This window comes from Manduca sexta, chromosome 18 (assembly GCF_014839805.1).
Source record: "Manduca sexta isolate Smith_Timp_Sample1 chromosome 18, JHU_Msex_v1.0, whole genome shotgun sequence".
Taxonomy (NCBI): domain Eukaryota; kingdom Metazoa; phylum Arthropoda; class Insecta; order Lepidoptera; family Sphingidae; genus Manduca; species Manduca sexta.
Window position 1 is genome coordinate 13864923 of NC_051132.1, and position 23527 is coordinate 13888449.

The 23527-nt window shown below is 34.9% G+C and overlaps 1 protein-coding gene across 2 annotated transcripts; it reads right to left on the reverse strand.

Moving 5' to 3' along the window:
- Window positions 1-1639: 1639 nt before the first annotated feature.
- On the reverse strand, window positions 1640-22126 carry LOC115448622 (segmentation polarity homeobox protein engrailed). Of its 2 annotated transcripts, none has more exons than XM_030176108.2 (3): window positions 21191-22126; window positions 4174-4268; window positions 1640-3887 (listed from the first exon to the last, which is right to left on the reverse strand). In XM_030176108.2, exons 1-3 carry the CDS (start codon window positions 21960-21962, stop codon window positions 3657-3659), a joined length of 1098 nt encoding a protein of 365 aa, XP_030031968.1. In that variant the 5' UTR covers window positions 21963-22126; the 3' UTR covers window positions 1640-3656. The 2 variants fall into 2 exon arrangements, with proteins under 2 accessions (XP_030031968.1, XP_030031969.1); XM_030176109.2 differs by having other exon boundaries at window positions 3646-3887; window positions 4174-4265; window positions 21191-22121.
- Between the last annotated feature and the right edge of the window lie 1401 nt (window positions 22127-23527).

The following is a 23527-nucleotide window of genomic DNA, read 5'->3' on the forward strand; positions in this document are numbered from 1 at the left end:
ATTAATCCAAAATTGATATTTGCCTGTTTAACAAAACACGCCAAAATCTTATATATGACACAAAAAACTAAATGTACCAATCCACATATTTTTTAAACGTAGAAAAGTCCAGCAACAAATAACAATCTACAAATCTTGTTTAGATAAGTTGGTACATTTTGGAAGACTCGGTCTCAATATGTAACGAAATGGACATTTATTCAGTCAACGTTTAGCTTTGTAATGCAAAGGTATGAGGACGAACAAAATATTACCTACGTCTTTTCCGACACAAATTCTAGAAGCCTCTAGAAGCATTGTTCCCCACTATCCAATGATTACGCCAAACTTGAAAATAGAACTCGAAATAGATCAAAGCGCACATTTAAAATTCCTTCGGACAATTAGCGCTGCGTCCCAACTTCGATTCCCGGTAGGGGATGTAACATTACAAGTAGTTTAAAGTGATTTAGTGTCGTTCGCGGCCGTTTTGATTTACTACTGGCTTTAATTAAACGTTTATTTAACTCGATCGTTTAGCCGAGAAATTGTCTAACACCCGCCATGATTTATGATTATTTTTTATTGTTTGGATTATGATTTAAATAAAACATTCTTGTTCTGCTATTTTATGTCGACCGACACCTCTGTAAACGTATAATATTGATGTTATTATATATGCTTTTATATACAGAATAACGTGTACTACAAATAGATTATAATGATTGGATTTCTTTTCATACTTGCCTGCAACATAATATAGGGAATACCTCGGTGGCGTAAATAGATACGTACGAGGTACGAATACGACTTTCGCTGAAGTCCTGGGTTCGGATCCCGGGTCAGGCCAAAAATAAGTGTGAAGGGTTTTTCTATCCTACAAAATTACTCAGTCACAGCACGGACGCCGTTGGTCCAGCCCTGATTATCTTTGTTCATGTCGGATTGCCGTCTCACCGGACTATGAGAGTGAAAGAACAGAGAGTGCACCTGTGTATTGTACACACTTGTACACTGTAATATCTCCTGTGTACCTGGCTGGTCTCCATTGAGATTGGTCGAAATTCGATTAGGAGCGATTCAATGTAGTAACGCACAAGAAATCTAAATATTTAAATTCCGTGAAACACGGTATTTTAATTATTTTCGCACAAAATATTGAAAATATTTTTTAACTAAGCTTTGTCCTTTTAATGAATCTTAATTATTACGTTCTTTGCATAAATTTATGTAGAATGGATAATCACCTTCCAAAGAATGTCCCACAGATAATAAATAATATGTTCCTATTTATCTTTAATATCTAGTAGTTAAGGGATTTCACTATAATCAAACCAAAGAATAAGTAAGAATATACTTTTATAGTTTAATTCATCAGCTTTATCATCGTTATAATAGTAAACAGTGGCGAAGGATGAAATTTTCCGAAAATAACGTATATAGCTTCTATTTTATCATACAGCATTAACATACAGCTTCCAACATATGACTTCTACTAATATGTATAAATGTAGTCGGCAAATCATTCAGTTAATAAGATTTTATATTAATTATGAGCCGGCACGAATCGGGTAAGGTATATGGACCCTTTGCAACTAGCAAACAACTTTTAACCTCTACGTTACCATTGATTGAATAAAAACACTTTTTTAAAACCGTAACATAATTTTATTTTCATTTTTACATTTATTCTATTGATACAACTAATAATTTATAAATCTATTAAATAATTTACAAAACAGAAATAAAATGGAAGAAAAAATGACTAAAGTTGTAGCTAAATGTACACAAACCAGTTTTTTAAGTAGTTTTAGGGAGAGCACACTGCGATCGTAATATTGCGATATATTGTAATTTACTTGTATATTTAAGATGTGAGGTTAACATTTTTCTCAAATTCCCGCCCGCTTTTGCGTGAATCATTGTGCGTTCTAGCCGGAATACTGCAAATATCTCCCAATGTATTGTTCAATAGAAATCTACGAATTCGAAGAATGAATAATTTGTCATATTCTAGGTAAAACATTTTAAATAATACAAAGAACATTTTTTTTACTTAATAAAACTGTAATACTGTGTACACTTAGCGAATTAACATAAATAAATTTAATAATTTACAAAATTTACATTAGTTACATGCTATAATTTTAACACATAACTTTAATAATATAATATACTATGTGAAACGCCATCTAGATGTATGGGTTTTTTTAATAGTGATTTGTATTAACAGCTGAAACGGAACACAGAAGCGGAGAGGAGCGAGGATGGGAATATTATCTACACTTATAAAAAAGTTTGACTTCTTAACTGATATTGGAGTATTTTGCAATAAGACGAAGTAAAGTTGTTCTTGAATAATGAATTGCATTAAATTTAGACAAAAAAAAAACAGAAAAACTCTTTACTATTATTTTTCCGTCAGTACATCTTTTTCGGTTCAGTTGTTCAGTTCAGTGGATCAAAATGTGATTTTCATTTAAATAATACTCAATTCTTATCCGCATTAGTTTTTAAAATACGTAGCATTATGCGGAGAAGAAATACGGATACAAAACAAAGATGGCGTCCACAATCTACATACTATTTGGTTATCGTATCGCATCTTTTACAGACAATTTTATTTGCATCGTAACTTTATAAAATTTTTGGTTAAACAAACATGTTGTGTTAGTACTACAGAGATGATAAACGTACTAACTGCGTAAAAAATCTCTAAGACGTATGTGATTTTTCTTACTATGATATTTTACTTAGAAACGAATTTTTATTTTACATTATTTGAACGTGAGGAATAGATTGATGTCATCAATCTCAAAATCACCAGAATACTCTACAAAAATCAAAAAAATTAGGCATCGCACAGACGCTGTCACCTTGTTGCCGAGAAACACTATAAAACTATGAAACTGACAGTTGAAGTTATCGACGCTGTTTTTTTCTTACCGTAATTTTATTGGTACTAAGTTGTCAGTCTGCGCAACGCCTAATATTTTTTTTAACCCTGACACGTTATACTAGACTGTATTTAACAGTAAGGAAGGTCCAGATCAAGTAATATTGGTTATCGAAAGACTGATCATCAGAATTATGCTGACCTTCATTATTAGATGTACGCTCATTAGACACAATACTGCAAGTGACAGGATATTGCCCGCCCAGTAACCAACCTACACACAAGGTTCAAATTCCACCATTCCTCACGCAATTAAATAACAGAAATAAATACACTATCTATACATTTATTATTATATTCAGGAACATGTTTTTCATTAATTTTTACATTTACACTAACTTACATAGACTCAGGATGGCTTTTAGAAAACTGGGTTTATTCCTAGACATATTTATGACATTTTATTTATACAATACGCAAAAGCGACTGCGTAATATTGCATACATTATAATGTAATACGCAAATGCGTAAAAACTATAAAACAATTGTGATCGCAAGCTTGTGTTTGTGTATTTACAGATACTTTGACATTGACAACGACACGTTTATCCATCACAGCCTTCTGCTGTTCTATAATACTATCGCACAGATCATTTCTTTCAATTTTATGATAGTCTATCTCTATCTTTTGCACACTTTGAATAATTCACTCCCTCTCTCTTTCTAACTCATATAAATCGAACTACGCATCCAAGTCCAGATCATTCTATGCCTTTCGCACCTACGTGACGCTGATCTCTTCATCCTCGTCGCTCTCTGTGACGGTGCTGTGGTTGTAGAGCCCCTGCGCCATGAGCTGTAGCGCGAGCGGGTTGCGCTGGCCGGACGCCTTCTTGATCTTGGCGCGCTTGTTCTGGAACCAGATCTTGATCTGCGCCTCCGCCAGCCCCAGCTCCGCCGCCAGCGCCTGCCGCCGCCGCTCCGTCAGGTAACGGTTCTCGGCGAATTCGTGCTAGGAGAGAAATCAAGGAGTTAGTTAAGAACAACTTGGACTAAGCACTAAGAGTAGATAACTGAGTTGAAAAAATATCTAAGTAATAAAAGTGTTTGAGCTATTTAAAATAGTCATTGAGTTTCGAATATTTAATTTAAACATAATATTATATCTAGATCTTGGAAAGTATTTTATTATTATTATTTTATATTTAGCATTGCGGTTGATAGTATTTACATATCATGATGGGAAGCAAGTATATTGTAAAAAAATAATTTAAAAGCAATCGTAAAATGTTAAATACCTTTAGTCTAGCGAGTTGCGCTGCGCTGAAAGCGGTCCGCGGTCTCTTCTCTTCTGGATTCATCTTCTTTTTCATTCGTCTACTTCTAGGACCTACAACAATAGAAAACACCTATTAAAACAAATTTTAACACTTTAACACTGGCTTTTTTAACCATTAATGTCAAGAGACCATGGACAAATGAAAACTCTCGTCAGTTATTTGCTGTATCGGCCATTTTCACTTTGTTTACAGCTGGTAATCCAGTTTAATACATTAAACTGTTCCCCTCAACATTACCCCGCAATTAGGGGTAATATAATTACCCCGCGGCATAAAACCGAGTAATCATAGGGTAATGGGGTAATTTTTGTCCATCCACTCATTGTTAGGTGTAATTAAAATTTAAACATGATTTTGTTTCCAAACATAGTTTACGAGTAGTTTGTTAATAAGGTTTAATTTAAATGTTTTAGGATTGTGAGATGTATACAATGTAGGGGCATATTAACAACTTGGGAACTTAATTTCATTTAAAATTTCGTGTTACCTCCATCTTGAGGCCTGATATACACAGGGTGGAGTGTGCTGTTATCTTTGATAGTCAGTCATTTAGATTAAGGTGTACAGAGGTTTACGCATTACACAACTTTATTTACAGCCTTGATTCAGGAATTAGGGTGTGCAATGTGTATTTTTTCGTTCCAAAGGGTAGCAACCCCTGTTAATTAAACATCGTGTTGTTGGTAATAAACGACCGTTTTTATAACCCTTAATACGGCTCAGGCTATGAGGGCTACAGGGATCCCAAATTCTAGGACCTAAATAATGCACTTTCTTTTTACTTTATATAATAAATAAACATATATTGCATACACGCTCCTTCAAACCAGAGCACTGTCCTTGCATATTTAGTTGTAAAAGAAGAGGATCCTCAACTGCTGCAAATATTTAAGTCCAATTTTAAGACGCTAAACACATCTAAACATCTTTGGTCCGTATTTCCAATGAGATATCATCAGAAAAGTAAACAATTTTTAGTAATATAAACAGCGCTGCCGCAGTATCCTTCATTTGATTGTGCAAACTGTGTCCCTTATTAAATCACAGACTATCAGTGTAAAAAGATCTAGACGGCTTCGCGTGCAGCCAGCTCTGCTAGATGTTGTCTAAAATTTATTTTATTATGTGCCTACGTAAGTATCCGGCCCGTGCTGGTAGACTTGCTACTCGTTGGTAGATTATGCTCAAATTAGGTTTTATCAAATGATGCCAATTATTTTTGTGTGGTTTTATTTAGTTAGAGGGTACAATGATTTTTATACTCATCTAGATAATGACAATACATCATAATGGTTCTAACAATTCGTTACTCCGCTTCAATGATCAGTGTAAACAATAGATATAATTCTAGCTTTAATTGAGAATTTGTCCTTTATTAGTGGTAATATATATTGTTATGGTAAAGAAAAAACTAGATAAAAAAGCATTAAGTTATTTCATATATCAACAGACATTGTTTAAATATTTATGAATAATTTTCGATCTTCAGACCCGCTACGACATACAAATTAATTGCTCCAATAGTCATGAATTCGAAAAACATTATTAATAAAAAATGCAAAATACTATGAACTAGTTTATCAATTAGCATTATCAAACGAATTACAATTGCTACTATTCTACCAAACGCAAAGCAGGCAACACTAATCAGCTGCTATCTGAGGAAACAGGCACCATAAACACTTCGGCGTCTTCCTGCCCCGGCCGTATTTTTGCGTTAACAAAGCCTTTCACATCGGTTTTGTAACCAGCATTCATGTTCTGGAGAATTGGACTTTATGATTATCAGTTTATTTCTGTCTTGTATTAGGGTGATCTATTTGTAGTGAGATTCACTCGATTACTTTTATACTATTCTATTTACATTAAATCATAGTGAATTTAATTTATGACTTTAGCAAATAATTCATTGCATTAAAATTCAGATCAAGATATAAAAGTATGCTTATAAACGTTTATTTATAACGATGCAACTGCAATGCCGTCCGAATCCACCAAATTGTAGCTATCTAAAAACCTAGCAACATTAAACGAGAAACAGAACAGGAAACAAAGATCCATAAAAAAACTCGCAACACTTTACGGCGCGGGAACGATTCTAAAACATTCGCGTAAACGGCCCGGCGAACGTTTATCACGTTTTAAAACGCCCTGTAAATTTTTTATACGTGTTTTTAATTAAACAAAAGTCCCGGTGAAACGTCCGTATTAACGGGGCGGCGGATTACCGCGTTTTCTTTCTCTTATAAATATGGCGGCCGGGCACGCCATTTTGTTTTGCCTCCTAATGTCATTAGGGAAAACATTCTTTTTTTAAATCGTTTAGGTGAAATATTATAATAACACCAGCCGGTATGAAAACCATGAATAAAGCAAGACAAAATTATGTTACATTTCTCAGCAGTTTGCAATGTACTTTGCTTTGATTTACAATGTGCCTTTTGCTTTTACCTGACGACGTGTTTACCTTTGTCAGATCTAATTCAAGTTGAATGTGTGTGAAAACAATAAAGGAATAAAAAACGTTCCACGTGCTGCGCACATACACAATGAAGCTCATTGTGAGAAATACACACTATTATGTGCATTTTACTGTTAAATGCTACTTGTACAATCCACGCAATTATTGCAGCTCTTACTGGATTTATATGTACTGTAAAGGAATTTTCTTGCTACTGTTATATCTGTAAAAAGGCACTAAAAGGCTTAAATACAATTTAGCCTTGCGTAAATTGAGCCAATGCAATAATTTTTACGTTTGACCATACTATACGAAGCAGGCGCATCCGGAGTCGTGACAACTAGTCACAATAAACAAAACAAATTAACAGAGACATTAAGCAATAAAAAGACATAGTGCCGCCGCAGCCCCTAACTCTACACATTAAAATACCGCGAGAGAGGCCCCTCGCCCGCTGCCTCCTCCGTGGACAAACGACCCCTATAATTTATACACAGGCGTACTTGTGAATTACTAACTACGCTTGTTTCTGTTTACATTCACTCACCCGTTCATTCAGTAGATCACTCGTTCGCTCGTTGTTTAATTTTGTTTCAAGAGTGTGGAAAATATTTAATGAAGCGTCGTGATAGCGTTGAATATTGTAGTTTAAGTTTGGATTTTGGAAGTTTTCATCGCACTTGCCACTGTAGTATATTAAGTTTTTTCGTTTACAGAGTAGAGGCTGATGTTGATGTTATATCGCTGACCAACGAAATATTTTGCGTCTTATACATTGTCACCAAAAAGGTTACATACCAAAAAAAAATGAATAGCAACGAAATTTTAAAGTTGCTTTCCAAAACTCCGAACGCCTACAGCGAGGTGTTAACACTTTACTCTACCAATTAATTTCCCACAGAACCTGATTTTAATGGTTGGCCATAAAAACGAGCCAAATATCTTGGCGTTGATAAATCGCTTATAGCCAATAAAGTTAGTATGTCTGTTTGGTTATGTCTTGAATTTTAAGCACGCATCATTGCATCAACAGTTAAAATCAAAGTATATCTACTCTACCTAGAGTCACAGTAAGTGAGTTTTTTGAGAGATAGGAAGATGAAAGAACAATTTACAGTCGTGGTATATTAAAAAAATGCTTAAAACATATTCCATGCCTCAACTGCAAACGAGGCGACCACCGCAGCATAACCTGTGTTATAAAAAAACAGCGCTGGTTTTCATTGGCCACTTTTTAAAAGTTATTCCCTACATGTCTAGAAGGATCTTTCTTTTCCAGTGTTTCTTCTGACAAGACATGTTCTAAAATACGATTTAGTTATGCCTATCCAGATAGAAATATTTCTAGCAGCCAATATCCGAAGTTTCTCACTCACCAGATACTAACATCTTCAAACACAATAAATATTGCTACCTTCAGAATTATCTTTAATGACAGAAATATAATTTAATAATTGCACGCATACCCACATCTGAACTAGTCGTTATTAATAGCTTAATTCAGAGGTGTTTGAACCGGCGAATTTGGCATCGGCCTTGGAAGCGAACAATAACATAATGGTCGAAATTCGTCTCACTTCTATACTGCTAATCAAACTTGTTTTGTGTGAAAAAGATGCTTTGGATGCTGCGTGGACGGGTGAGTATTTTTTTTTTGTTTTTAGATATAAATAGAAATATATTGCAGATATAATTAGATAATATGCTGTTGTTAATATATAAATTGATAGTGAATGTTTTGGTAAAGGTTATGTTCAGCAGTGGACTTCTGAAGGCTCAAGATGGTGATGAACGTATATATAGGAGGCTTGATAAGAATGGCAAGGAGTGGTTGGATGATATATACTTCCAATAGGTTTGTGTCGAAGTCTTCGGAGACCTATATTCAGCAGTGAACATCATGCTTGAAGATATATGAACGAATCATTAATATAAGTTTGCGTTTTCATTTTGTTAAATCGTCAGTCAGCTAGTATATGTAAAGTAAAAAGGCCGGCATAATTCCGACGACGTTTAATCAAGGAATGGAGCGGCTCTGGCTGATTGTACTGAAGCATGGAAAATAAAATACAGTAACATTTGCCACTGATTTTGCCAGGATAAACTAAAATAATCATAAGATTCAACATACGTAAACTAGTATTTCATTGTAATGTATGGAGCGTGCAAAACGTTCCGCTAAGCGGTCGGTTTGTCTTACAAGAAAATCTGTACCAGCACTGATTTTACGTTCATCTGCAAATACGTGGATGCGGTGGTTATATTACTGTCTCGCTCACACACTCGAAAGGGTGTGAATGAGAAGACTAAAGTTTTTGTAAGTGCAATATGATAAGTATGCAGTAATAAAATAAGATTGATAAAGAAGAGATTGAGTTATTATTTTGTTAAGAATAAGTAATGAAAAACTGAAAAAAAAACAAAATTATGATTATTTAATCCTAATAATATATAATATTAATGACTGCAACTAAATATTATTTACATTAGAATTTTTACAGTATTCTTAAATGAACCATATGGTTTTAAAGTTGATGTCCTCTGGTTAAGGAAATGGGTGTGACGAATGACTGAGTAAAATCAATTATTTATATTGAGATAATTACAACAAAGTTTTACATTATGTTAAAAAAACTATAAATTATTCCATTTCTCAAAAACCGTTAAGATAAGTGGTATAATGTATGGGCTACAGGGCAAATGCCAAGATATTTTTAATCAAAGCAACCCTTAAAGGTTAAATTAAAAAATTCAAACTACCGCATCGAACATTTCGTCAATCCACGCGATGTTACATATTCAGTGGGCGCGCTTTCACACCCTTAGCACCATATTAAAATTATTATCAACCCTATTTCTTCGTCAAAAGATATATTTTCCGTTGTACATTTAGGAAAATATTTTCTTATTTCATTTCATCCTTATAACTTCAAAAACAAAGTCGATATTCGCTTGTACAAAATCTTCGCGACTACGTTAACATTTTCGCGCAAAATGTATACTTTATTGCTAAACTTGTAAGGTTGAGTTTCGATTGTGTTGTTATACGATTGCTTAACCATAAAATCGATATTTTCTTTGATTCCGAGGGTAAGTTTATGGTGGAAAATTATAGGTTCCGATTTGTATTGCTAGTCTCCTCACTCCCTGTAGCAAAGGGATGTGTGTGAGCGAGACAACAATCGGGGATGTCGCAAAATGTCTCGCGGTGGCTCCTTATGCATAATTATCAGGCAATTCCAAGCGATTTGTTCCACGAAGTTTTTTAATGGTAAAGAAACAATTGCTCCGGGAATCAAAAAAGGCCGACCAGGCCATTTGCATCTGACGATTCCTGTTAAACCTTTTTATACATAAATACATTTAATGTTACATTAACCAATGGCAAACAGGGTACGTTAGTCTTTACAATCAACATCCCCCAAACCAAGGATTTCTGAAACCTCAGATTAATCCTGAACCCTCCAAAATTATAGCTTGTTTCTTACGAGTGTAGTTACTTTAGTTGTGTGGAAACCCTCAAGGGCGTCGCTAAGGGAGGGGCATCCCCCCCCCCTAGAGATTCTGAAAAAGTTGCCAAATATAAAGCAACCGAAGTCCTAACTCTGACTTGACTTGCTTGACCGATCATTCCCGTACGAAACTCGAATGAATAGACCAATTCCATTCCTAATATTCCGTACGTTCAATTACGCTCTGCTCTATGTTATTATAAAAGCGGGAGAGGGGGAGTTTGGGGGGAACTTGTGCTCTCGACTTTACCTATAATTCATACTTTTCTCATTCTCCATACACACATGACCTCCCGCCTTCTTCCCCACCTAGACCATTGCCTAGAGACGCTCTTGGAAACCATACGAGATACTCTCTACTTATTTAACGCACTCAAAGAATTTAAACACGAGTATCGACTTACTAATTCAGAGCAATAACATTTTATTATTATATTGTGTAAGTGTAAAAACAGATTGGCCCCCCGAAACACCAAATCAAGTTATTATAGGATTCTTATGGGACAAAAACGTGGACGGCTGGTGGGCCTTTCCGCGTAATAGTGACGTGCCTTATGAATTTTTATCGATGAATTTCGTTTAAATTAAATTTCGTGTAATTAACGTTTCCGGTGTGTGTGGGTCTTGGACTTGATTTTGTTGCGATAACTGTAATGATCGATATCGGAGTACGAAGGTGGTGCGCCCTACTGCGTACACTAACAAATTAGACCTATAAGTTCATACCACCCCACTTTTTATGAGAAGGTTGGAACAGTTTTTACAGCAGTGAGTTTTATTGCTAAGTGAACAAGAGCTAGTTTGTGCGATCATTAATTCTTGATATTTACAACTCATTCAGATGACTAGTTCTAAGGTTTTAGTATATCTAAAACATTAACAGGTTTAGATTTAACTTGTCAACTAGTATCACATTTCAAAATTACTTCGACAACTTAATTACTACATTATTTATTTAATAAAAATCAACCTACAACTTCCAAGATTAATAAAAGTAAATCGAGTTGAAGAAGAATGTCAACTTTTGAAGTCTCTTTTTATTGACAAAGCTCATTTATCGTTTAAGTTAAACGTAAGTTTATTATGATCTTAAGTAAAAAACGGCCGAACAAAATGAAGACGTATTGTCTGGTAGAGACGTGCGCGGAATTGTCGATTTTAGTTTTATCAAAATTCTGAACACTTGACGTGTATAACATTGTACGTTTGACGTGGACCGCAAGATCCCCAGTTTGCTTATAAGGTTAGACAATCTAGAACATATAAAATTTAATTTTGGATGCTCCGTCAAGTCGCAATATTAATGGCAAATTCTAACTGAACTGCTGCACCTTTTGACTAAATTTTATGTTATAGGACTAAACTTCTCTGCACTTCTAAATTTTATAGCTTTATAAAAACAAAGTACTCTTAGTGGGCAATTTCTTTCAAGTTTGATGAATGAGATCAATAGAAGTCAACCATCTAAAGAACCAAAACCTTCTCTTCCACAGTAAGCCGATGTAGCCACATCAACTGTAACCGCGCATATCCCGCAATGGGAATTAAACGAGCCCACCCATACTTCAAAAAGGGTTTCTAGTTTGTGGTTGTGATTGAACTACTAAAGATAATATTTGGTTTCGGGTTTTATAGCTATAGTAACATAAATAAGGAGATATCATCCTGGAGAAGGGAATGATATGGATGAGAAATGAATTCTTGGTGCCAATAAGAAGCTTGTAAAAACCGCAAGTATTTGGACAACCATGATATATCCAGTTTATAGCATCAAGTCATTTTGACTGGACTGGATTGACATAGCAATTTGAACGTTACGAGTAAGATTAACAGATATCCAAAAATCTTCCTTTTTCCCTTTAATTAAACAGTCATCAGTTGCTCCAAATACCCGCCTACTCTTGTTAGAAGAATGATTTTTCCATATAAATTAAATTCAAAAGCGTCCCGTACATGCTGTCAACTTGTCAAGGTGACAACGTCTGCGCGGAATAGAAATTAAGTGTTTTGTATTATGAACGCTAGTTCCAAAAGAGCCAGTAATTGAAAAAGTAATAAACAACGAAACAAACACAAATCATGACAGTAGTTGAGTAATTTGTTTGAAAGCGTTTGTTCCACCGGATTATTATGTTATTACACATCGATCCGTGAAGCCAATTGCTATTGTTACGGGTTTTTAATACCGCTCTTAACGCGATGGGAATTGCTTGATTTTAATGTATGACTTGGAAAATTGCGGTTTCGTTTTTAAAGTAACTATTTAGTTTTATCCAAAAATATTCCGGTATTAGAATGTATTTATTGGCTAATGTATGGGGCATATTTAAGGATCTTTTTAGTAATTTACAAATAATTTTGTTAAAATTCAAAGAGTATTCAACTACTTTTTATCTACATCATACAATAGTATATCAACTCAATTGTTTCTATAACATAATATTTAACGTTAATGAGATCGATCGAATTACTAATCGATTCAATTTATCGATAACAATCAGTGAGCATCCCTGTTTTTCCTTGTAAGCCCAATTGTCACAGTAGCGGGAAGTGGCGAGTGACTAATTAAAGCGAGATGGCAGACAGCCGACCGACCAGCGGTATCGTGGTACAGTCAGCTGCTTATTCGTTTGAAAAAGTCCAGCGACTTTTTGTCGGACGATACTTTTGTCACGGTTCTTGTCTCTGGTCAGTGAAAGATGTGTCAAAGGATGAAAACTGATCGCATATACGATTAATCCATATTAAAGTAAAAATACGGTAAAACTAGTATTAATAAACTAGTTCCACTTCTAATAGAGTCTAATTCTGTATGATACATATTATACTCTGGGCATTATTTGATTTCATGTTAAATATCTCCGGATGGTAAGTGAAATACATTACCATTTAGTATCTCGCAATTTAAATTACTAAACAGTGATACTATTGTTTTCACCGTCACTCCGCATACGGTGAGAAATTTCCTTATCCAATAATTTAGGAAAAAAAATAAGTTTTTCGTTATCCTATACTAAAATATTTTTATTTTACACTTGTTCACTTGATGATACACGCATAGTCTTCTGAATTGGTGATCAAATTTAATTTGCTTTTTTTCAATTTAAGGAATTATCTACTTTAATAAGGATTTAGTAAAAAGTCTAACTGGACGAGCATTATCCCGGTTTAATGAACTAAACATTTGTATATCCTTTAGTCGAGCTACATTATGGTCAAAGACTATAAAATGCCCTATCTCAGAGAAGTCAAACGTGAAATGACATCGTTTTGAGACGTGGTCTTAATGAATTTGGAAGAAGGATTTATGTTTAACCTTGAGCAAAGTCTATAATAAATGCCATGTTTGGTTTCCTAAGACAAGGTATCGTCCATTCTAACTACAATTAGCTGCAGACAAAACTGTATGAAATATTACGCCTACACTACGTATGTAACTACAATATTTAAAAGAAAAAAAAAAAAATTTACTTGCACAATGCACCTGATGGTGAGTGGAATGGGTCCCATAGAATGTCGACTGACGGGAGACAATTATCCCTCGACAGTCGACACAATTATGCCGGCCTGATAAACCGGATACACACAGGCTGATCCCGGAACGCTACACACTTACGTGGGTCACTATGGCGGGGTTTAATTCCTTGTGTACGGTAGTTTCTATCCGAGCGGATATACAATATATCCTACCACCAGTTATTATTATGTTAAAACTTAGGCAGACTTAATTAGATCGATTGCCACATACAATTTTCCCAGACTAGCCCGAGTCTATTCTAGACCTAATAACCGCGTCTCAGTGACGTGGTATTTCTCAACGGTATGATCCCACTCCCACAGTTATGCCCATTTTGGGACACCGCGGCAATTGCACCACGGATCACTGATTACAATGTTGGGTTCTGGTTTGATAGCTTTAGGGTCCCGTGGGCTGTGAGAGACCTTTGTCAGATGTTAATTGTGGAAATAGAGTGACTAAATTAATATTATTAACTTAAAAACTAACTTAAAATTGTTTTTTTCTTTTAAGTGCTACGATGTTGCAAACATGCCTACAGATAACCTACGTTAAACTTGTAATACTGTTTACATCGACATAAAAATAACCTTAACAAAAATTGAAAAATATGTGTTACGTACAACATAATACGGGAACATACAAAATGAAGTTGTTACAATTTACATATAAATAGCTTTACAATGTTATTAAAATAAATTATTCAGCCCGCACACGTGGTGGAAATCCCATGGAGGCTTATTTGACAAGACGTTCTAGTCAGCTAAAATATATTATAAATCAAGTTAAGTCTTTATAAGTCACACAAAAATTACGTCCCTCAGTCAATTAAATAACTAAGTGTAGATACAGTATCATCCAAATATCTCTAGTACCTACACTTATATTTAGTTAAGAACACCTACACTTTATTGTAATATACAGACAGCTTTAGACTTTATATACCTTCGAAATTCTTACTGAGATTTGCAATTACCTATTTAGACTTACTCAGGATATTTTCAATCGCTATTAGGGCTAGTGATAATGAACTTCTCTGCTGACATAGAGAGTAGTAATACTTAATATCAATAAAATATATACGGACCCCGCTAGCATGCTCCAACACACAACTGTATGATAGCGTGGCGCAAAAAACATTCCGAGAAACAATGTGCTAACTGCTAACGAACTTGCACATTATAATTAATTTGTTACGACCATCGGCCCATGTCGTGTAAACATGGAGATCTGTTTATGAAACTGTTTTTTTGAAATATTTTTAGATAAAAAATCATGTTCCTCTTTTTATGTTGATAGTGTTTTTTCATTTCAGTTTTGGTGTTTTGACAGCATACGTGTATTTTAGATTGTGAAATTGATAACGTTTTGTATTCGATTCCCGGGCGAGTCAATAAAAAAATGTTAAACTATTTTAGTGTATAAATGCGTTGTCCGAAATTAAAATGTATTTATTCATAGTATGGCGATTGGCGAAAATAAGCCTAGGCTACCGTGCATTAGTTTCGTCTCAAATATATTTTTGAACAATAAAGTCTTGCGTTCGTTTGGTAAAAAATACTTTAAAGAGAATATATTAAAGTAGAGATACCTATGTACTGCATTACCTGCTTAGTACTCTATATCTAGTTCAGTATTTCCATTGGAACAGAAAGTAAAGCAAATATACACGGATCACACAAACACCGGTCATCTGGGATCGAAATTGCACCAACTCTAATTCAATTCATAGTTCTCTAGACTTTGGAAACCGCCGTGAGCACAAGTAATGATAATACAAGGTATTTAAAAAATAATAATGACTAACATAAACACTAGATATACACAAGTAACGTCTATATATTTTTTAACACCTTGACTAAAGTTCATCATTCATCATGCCAAGAATGTAACATTTTAATAAAAATAGTACGATCTTAAATGGAGTTCTAGGCTATTAATTTTTATAATGAAACTTAATTACTACATTCAGTTTTTTTTATCTTTAAACGATATTTTTATATGATTAAATGAAACTATAGTTATAATGGCATGCAAACACTACCACCCATGTTGCCAAACTTTAGAGCAAAGAAGGATGTTGAAGGAAACCAATGTATCTTTGTTTGGGTTTTATAAGTCTCAGGCGATATTAATGCCCCTCAAATTAACTAAAGTTTCCACTTCACATCAGTTTACTGCAAGACTGGCCTATTTAAGCTGTAGACAAAAACCTATATCATAGTTATCAGCAAAGGCAACCCGGTAAAAATCCAGAAAAAAAATGCACATTTTTAAAATGATGTATTTGCACATAGCGTGTCACATTTAGAGTGCCGTTTCGTACATTTAAAGTTTTTACTTTAGCTTAATTTTGTATTACAATGGGTCATCGGAAAGCCTGAGTATAAAAAGGCGAGCAGAACGCTTGGGTATAAGTACCATTCGAAGAACTCATTTTATTCTATTTAGTTATTACCCCACAGGATCTAAATGGAGTCGCGGTCACGCCATGCAAGAATAAATAAATGGCTAACACCTTCCATAAGTCATAATATATATTTTTAATAACACAGGTGTGTATCGCCTTTTTTGTAAGTAGCCACTGGGCGTGTCGCCATTACGCCAAACAAGATGGCGGCTCCGCGCAAAAACTGCTGATAAACGCGCCAAATAATTGCTACTAAATTGTTTCATTATTTCACCTGTTTACTGCAAGCCAGTAATGCAAACATGCATTTTGCAGTCACGAAAACGAAGTATTTCAATTCTGAACGTTATTTCCTACGAAATAAAGTTTACTTTCGGACTAAACAAGCGTGTCCACATTATTGTCAACCCGTTAAGGAAATTAAGGCAAGTGTCAAAGTGTGAAAAAAATTACGTTCTTATTTCAAAGTTTATGTAAATTTGAACTTTATGAGCATTAAGATAAAGTATAAAATTGCGATCGGTAATTATTTCTTATAATTGAATACGCCATAATTATCTTGTCAAAAGGTTTTTTTTAATGACAGGGTTCTTAGGCAGTGGGCTGACTTGAAACGATAACGCAAAAATAACTGGTTTTCTCGTTAACGTTATTACGTTACTTGACGGGGAAAATATTTTTTACGGACCTTTAAAAAATTAAGTGTTATCAAGAATGGATATAAATAATTGGCACATTTAAACTGTATGCAATTTTACAAAGAACTTCAATTGAGGTCATTTTTTATTGATTTCAATAAAAATTAAGTGAAATTGTTAAATAACAGGAATCAAATAATTTTGTAATTTTACGATTAAATAAGCCGATAACGTAATTACTATTAAATCGATGACAATGATAACGTATATAATTTTAAAAACAAAACGGGCCTACAACCAAAAAAACAAGAGATAAATGGATGCAATTTAAATTTAATGGCCAACATGTTCCAAACTTAAAACAGAGAAACAAAAAACTTAATCAACTGACAAACATTGGAAATCAGTATCAAATAGCTATTGATATAAAAAGGTTGCATTTTCTAACAAAAACTTTTTTATGTAGAAAAGTACAGTCAACTGAACAAACAACAGGCAAAATAAATTTCATAAAAGGTTCCGTTTATTTTTGATCTGCAACGGAACCCTAAAACCTTGTACTGGCATAATAAACAAGAATTTATTCCGTGGCCAATATCCATAACAGAGAGCGTTAATATATTCACAATAAAAAGTTCCGAGGTGTCGATACAGCCGTATCGTCGGACAATTTGTTTGTTAACGCTACACTAAACGGCACACGCGGGTTCGCTCGGGTGGTGTCGCTTCTGATCTATGGTTAGAGTTCGAAATTTGAATCCTGAGTGAGGCATGTTTATAGATTTTTGCTCGGTTAGGATTACGACGTCTAAAAATGTTATAAATTTTTTATTATTTTAATTGTATAAATAGCTTATAAATCAAAGAATAAATTCTCAGGGGTACGGGGTACCACATACAAATCCTATTTAGAATTCACATACGCTGCCTCGCTTCTAGGTCAATAGGTAACATTATATAATACAATAAAAAATGTGTAAAACAAATTTCGTTATTTATAAATATTAATATAACAATAGCAATTACCATACAATATAACGTTGAAATGCGGAATACACAATATAATGACCCGTGACACTACGACGACGAGATGACAGGACTCTTTTGTTGTTTTTTTTTTCACACCAGTTAACGGTCATGGAAGCGTCTGACCTCTGCGTGGAAGAAATTATAGATACTGGCACCAATGTTCGATTTTCAAACCAAATGTATAGAGTCGATGATTTTGTGATCGGCTTCATTTTATATCTTGTTAAACAGAGGTTATGATTCTTTGCTCACACTTAACACTTTCGTAGAAATTATTTATATAAAGACAACATGACGTGTGTCTCTACTACTAAAAATTGCAAACAGAATGTATTTTATAATCAACCTTTTTGCGGTAAATGTTACTTGCTACTTAGCCATAAAATATTTCGATGAATGCAAAGAACGCAATTTTATCGCTTTTTGTGTACATACCAACCATCTAAATATTTTTAACGCCGACATTTTTTACGTCTCACAAAATAAATAAGAGAACACGCCAATACGGATGACTATTAACACAGTATAATCGAAAACTAACGGTTGTACAAAAACTAAATCCGGTAGCGAAACGAAAACAAAAAAGTCTTTTGACAGAATGTGTCAGCGGCGACAAAATGGCGACGCGATGACATCTATGCTGTGACACTCGATATGTGGCGACTGGCGGCAAATGGGTTTTCAACACAATTTTTTGTTTTCTTTTTTCTTTGAATGTTTATAGGCGTAAAATGTGTATGACCGGGATATTGTATCTAAGACAATGGTCGGTCTAGCTATGGTCTCTATAATTCTTTTGAATAGCCCATGGTTCATTCAAAGCGAAATGATAACCAATATGCTGTTTAGTTTACTGCTTTAGAAGTATCATAACACGTCGTTAAAATAGGCAGAATTATAAGGCGTGCACGAATAACAGGGGGCTTAACAATCGCTCCAAATTGAAATTCTTATTTTTTTTTCAATTTTTACATAATACCACCGTTTAGTATATCCAAACACCCATATTCCACACAAAGATTACTATCTTTTTTAAACCAAATTAATCGCATCGTACTTAACAGACAAATAATAAATTGGTGTTAAAGGTTTTTCATACTCTATTGAACAAGATTACCGAAGCGACGTAAATCTAATTTTGTGAATCTTTTCAAAACCTCAAATTCAATATTTTCTATTCCTAATTATATATCTATATATATCCTATACCAAATAACAAAAGGTCAAATCACAAGCCACATTCTCTCGCCGCGCCGGTCGCATTTCAAATGCAGGCATTTCGATAGCACGGCTGATAAACTCAAAAACAAGCGACTCTCGCTAGTCATCTTTACATTGTAGGCCTTAGGGGCGTGTTATTATTAGTAGTGGAGTGTAAACAACAACGTACAAACAGACATAACGTATCATTTATATTAACTTATTCTAATTTATTATAATATGATACCAAACGCATTGTGGAGACAACAATGTCTGTTCACATGAATTAATTTTAAATAAATAAAATACAGTTGAAATGTTTGCTTTTATAAAATCGTTTGAATATTGGTTTTAGTGAATTATGTAGGCGTAACTGCAAATTAGTGATTCTCGTTGGTAAAATTAATTGAATTACAACTATGTTATGAAACAAGCATTTTATCTGGAATAAAAGTCCTACTGCTATTGTTTCCGATAAACTAATCTAGAAGTAGTAAAAAATAGAAATGGTCTGTGTACCAAACTTTATCTGCTTTTATTTCTATCATATTTATCGAATCATGTAATAACCCAAAACTTTTTTGAAACTTTTGCATTTCTAACATGAAGATCAGCTGGACTAAATCGCTCTTCATGCTGTGGCTATCTTAAATTCAGAATCATCAGAACTTGGCTTCGAACTTGTTCATTATCCTAAATCAATGTAAAGACAGGAAGATATTTTTTTACCTAAAACTGAAGTACTGATACATAAATAAATTCTAACTTAAGTTTTTCCAGTACTTCTCTCTCTGCCCTTTTCAGTAAACATGCTTTTTGCAATAAAAATGAACAGATAATTAAGTTTTTGTTTCTTTTGATGTAATTATATTAATTACATAAACTTAATTATTTCTTAAAATGCGATTGAAGTCTCCGTTGCAACTTTAATTGAATATGTTAATTAACATAATTAAAATATACAAAGTAATTAAGTTAGTGTAAAAATTATGAGAATCATAAAAATATTTAAATACTTTGGCAGCCGTTGATATTACTTATAAATCTTTTTAATAAGGGTGAGGTGTATTCGCGCCTCAGGAAACCTCACTCGCCATACGAAAGGCAACAGCAAGGAGTAACGCGTTGGTTTTTTCAAGACATTGCTACCATGGAGCCTTCTCATACTGTAGATTTCTACATGACCCTACTCTTATCAAAGATTATAAGCAGCATATCCAGAATTGAAAAGACATGATCTTTTATCAATTTAAGGATACGCAACACACGTATAAGAGACTACGAAAAGATTCGGATTAATTTAACGACCGGCCTATCTAACATCAACATGTTAGGTATTTTGTGCAGTTATATATGTATAGTCCATATGGTAAAGACCAATAAGATGGTATCTGTGTCTCCATTGTCGCTACAATTATGCCAGCCTGTCTTATTAGATGATCATCGACTGATAAGTAATAATGTGAGAAGACCCACAGTAACCAAAACCTATAATACGATTTCCCACTATGTTTCCAACTGACCAGCCGATCATAAAACATATTTCGCACCTTGTCACTAAATAAAACATTATAGAGATTTCTACTAGCAAAAATTCGACTTACCCTTAAATGAAGAACTAAATTTTTTCCATATTGGAATACTATATTATCAGCTAATATCATACATTAGTGCATAATACCTATGTTCCGTTGCGTTTTAAGATTTCATAAAAAAATTAACAATGTGGCAAACATTTCTAACCAAGTTGTTGTCCCTTTATCTTCTTAAAAACAAATATATGTTATGTTCAAATAAAAAGTATTATTACCACCAGCCTTTCGGTAACTAATTACCATAATTAATAAAAAACAATTTACTAAAAGCAAAAAATACAAACATGTCCGCAGCCGTCGGCGACGTCTTGTATTCTTTCTGTTTTTTGTATTTTTTTATCCAAATTCTACTCCGAGAAATCTTGTATAATTTACAATTTTGTGCAAATGCTCACGTCTTAATACAGCAATTATTATCACAATAATTTATTGAGTACGTCTGTGATCCTTTTTTACCTAACCAAAGAAAAAAAGCGGGTTACTAAATCGACGCGTTTATTTTATCTTATTTTTCATATTACCGCATCAATATAATGCTTATTCAATTTTGATGATACGTTTTTTATGTCTCTACAAAAATCCGAATAGCAATAAAAAGGAGTTAACTGCTTACCAGAGCTTGGCCTGTCGCTGTATCTGGTGCAGTAGACCCAGGCGGGCCACAGCTGGCCGGTATTGGCGGAGGACTGGCTGCCGGTGTCGGTGCTGCCGCAGGTGGATAAAGCGCCGCTCGACGTCGACGACACCATCGAGCTCGCCGAGTCCGGCCTCTTCTGCGCCTCGGGGACCTTCGGCACCTCCCGTTCCCGCTGCAGCTGCTCGCCAATCTGCGCCACCGTGTGCTTCAGTCCCCCCAATGGCGGCAGTGAGGAGAAATCACTGGACTCTTTAGACTTCAAATAGTCGAAATTGTACTTCTGCTGGGACAGGTCGTATGACTTGTACAGGATGCTGTGGTTCGGCCCTGCAGGCTTCGGGCCCTCGATCTTGCTCGTCTTCCGAATTGCGTTCAACCCGAACTCTGGGTGCAGTATATTGCTTATAGAGAAAGCTATGGGCGCGGAAACCTGTTGTCTTTGGTTCCGTAGCTTGTCCGGCTCGAACCGCTGTTCTTCGGTGTTTATTTGGGGCTTCACGTCAGGCGTTTCTGGTCGGTAGTAGTTCTGGTACTCGCTGTGCCCATCCGGGCTGGGCGGCGGCGACGTCGGCTGAATCTTCACCACCATCATGGGTGAAGTTCTGTCAAACCTCGGTTCGATAGTGGTGCAAGTGTACTGGCTCTGGGGGCAGTAGCTCATCGGGTTCTCTGGATGCGGCGCGGGCACCCTTCCGGCCGGGCCGGGACTGTTCGCTTGGCTCGGGCTGCAGCGGTCTTCGAACGCCATTGTCACAACACAAAAAGTCACAAATGTCAGTTACGATCGATGACCATTTCTCAGTCGCGACACTATTTTGACACCTGTCAGATTGAAACGTCAAGTTGACAGGTCCGCTCGCGGCGGCGGCGGGCGAGCAACTGCGGCCGTCGCGACACGCCCATGATCAAACAAGCTTTTTTACCCTACCCTTCACATTTTGTAGGCGTCGACCGCTTTCAAACAACACGGACCACTTCACAGTCTTCCGTCTCTGTCTATGGTGTGTGCTGCCTGCAGGAGCGAGGGAGACAACAAGACATCGTGTTATTAGCCAGATTGTGTGTTTAGCGGACTCAAGGGATTTGTAATTCAGTTGTAAATTACTATACGGCTCTTTTGCGGCCCGTAATGTATCAATATATAGGTTTTGTGCGTACAGAATTTCAATTAAACTTTGACAGAATTATTAGATTGATAGAGCCGGCAGCCATTTTGATGAATTATTGAACGTATGGTAGCATTGTTTTTTGCGTTGCGATTAAGTGGTTGGCATAATTGAGTTATTTTTTTTTGCTTTTTATTAAAAGTGTAATTATAGACACCCTGTATAACGTGTTTAATCGTGAGATAGGATCTAGCTCTAATTATTGTAAGTCAGTGAAGAATATTAAATTATTTACATGAGTTATTATGACCCGCGGGTTTGCTCGCGCTCTTTTAACCGTTGTAACATTTGAATTATCATAATGTGTAAGCTATTAAATCTAACATATTTAGTTATATATCAAAAAATGTGTATGTAAATTGCCTGCAATAGAAACCTACTCTTAGAATTATATTGCCTCTTAGACCTGGCATTACGCGCACAATTGACAACCGGGACTGATTAGCATAACGAACAATCTGACGCGTGAAGGGACTTACAACTGTCCAAGTCTAGACTCGAACCCAGGCGTCATGCGTCGTGACAGTTGTGTGTGGGCTCAGTGTTTCTAGGTTACAAGCTACTAAGCCAAAATTATATATATTATGTCATTGTTCTTTTTGGACGTGAATTTGTTTAACCGACTTAAAAAAGTAAGTTTTGCATTTGTCCCGTATGTATGTATCTCAGAGTTGTTTCTAGGTCTCTTCTGGTGAGAATTGCTCTAATAGGTGATAATGTTAATATTGACGAAATAAAAATAATGTAGGTATAACATTTTACAGGTTCAAATAAATAATTTCATTTTCATAAATTTTGAATTTCGTTAACTTATACGTCAATAGATTTTAATTACCATAAAAATGGGGCATGTAGAATAAATAAGACGTTATGTGTTTATAATATGTAAATGATGAAGCTATCCGATTTATAATTTTCATACATCCGGCATAAATTATGGATACAATATGTAGTAAGTAACAAATACTATGTAGATCACACGTTCAGCAATGAATACTAAATGTGCGTTAGAAATGATTATTTAATGAGTTATAAGACATAGTAAAAACTATCAAGTTGTACGAGTTGACTTATGAACGTTAAAAAAACGGAATTATTAATCAATGTAACTTAAACATATATTACCCTTTTTCGAACAATTTGACAT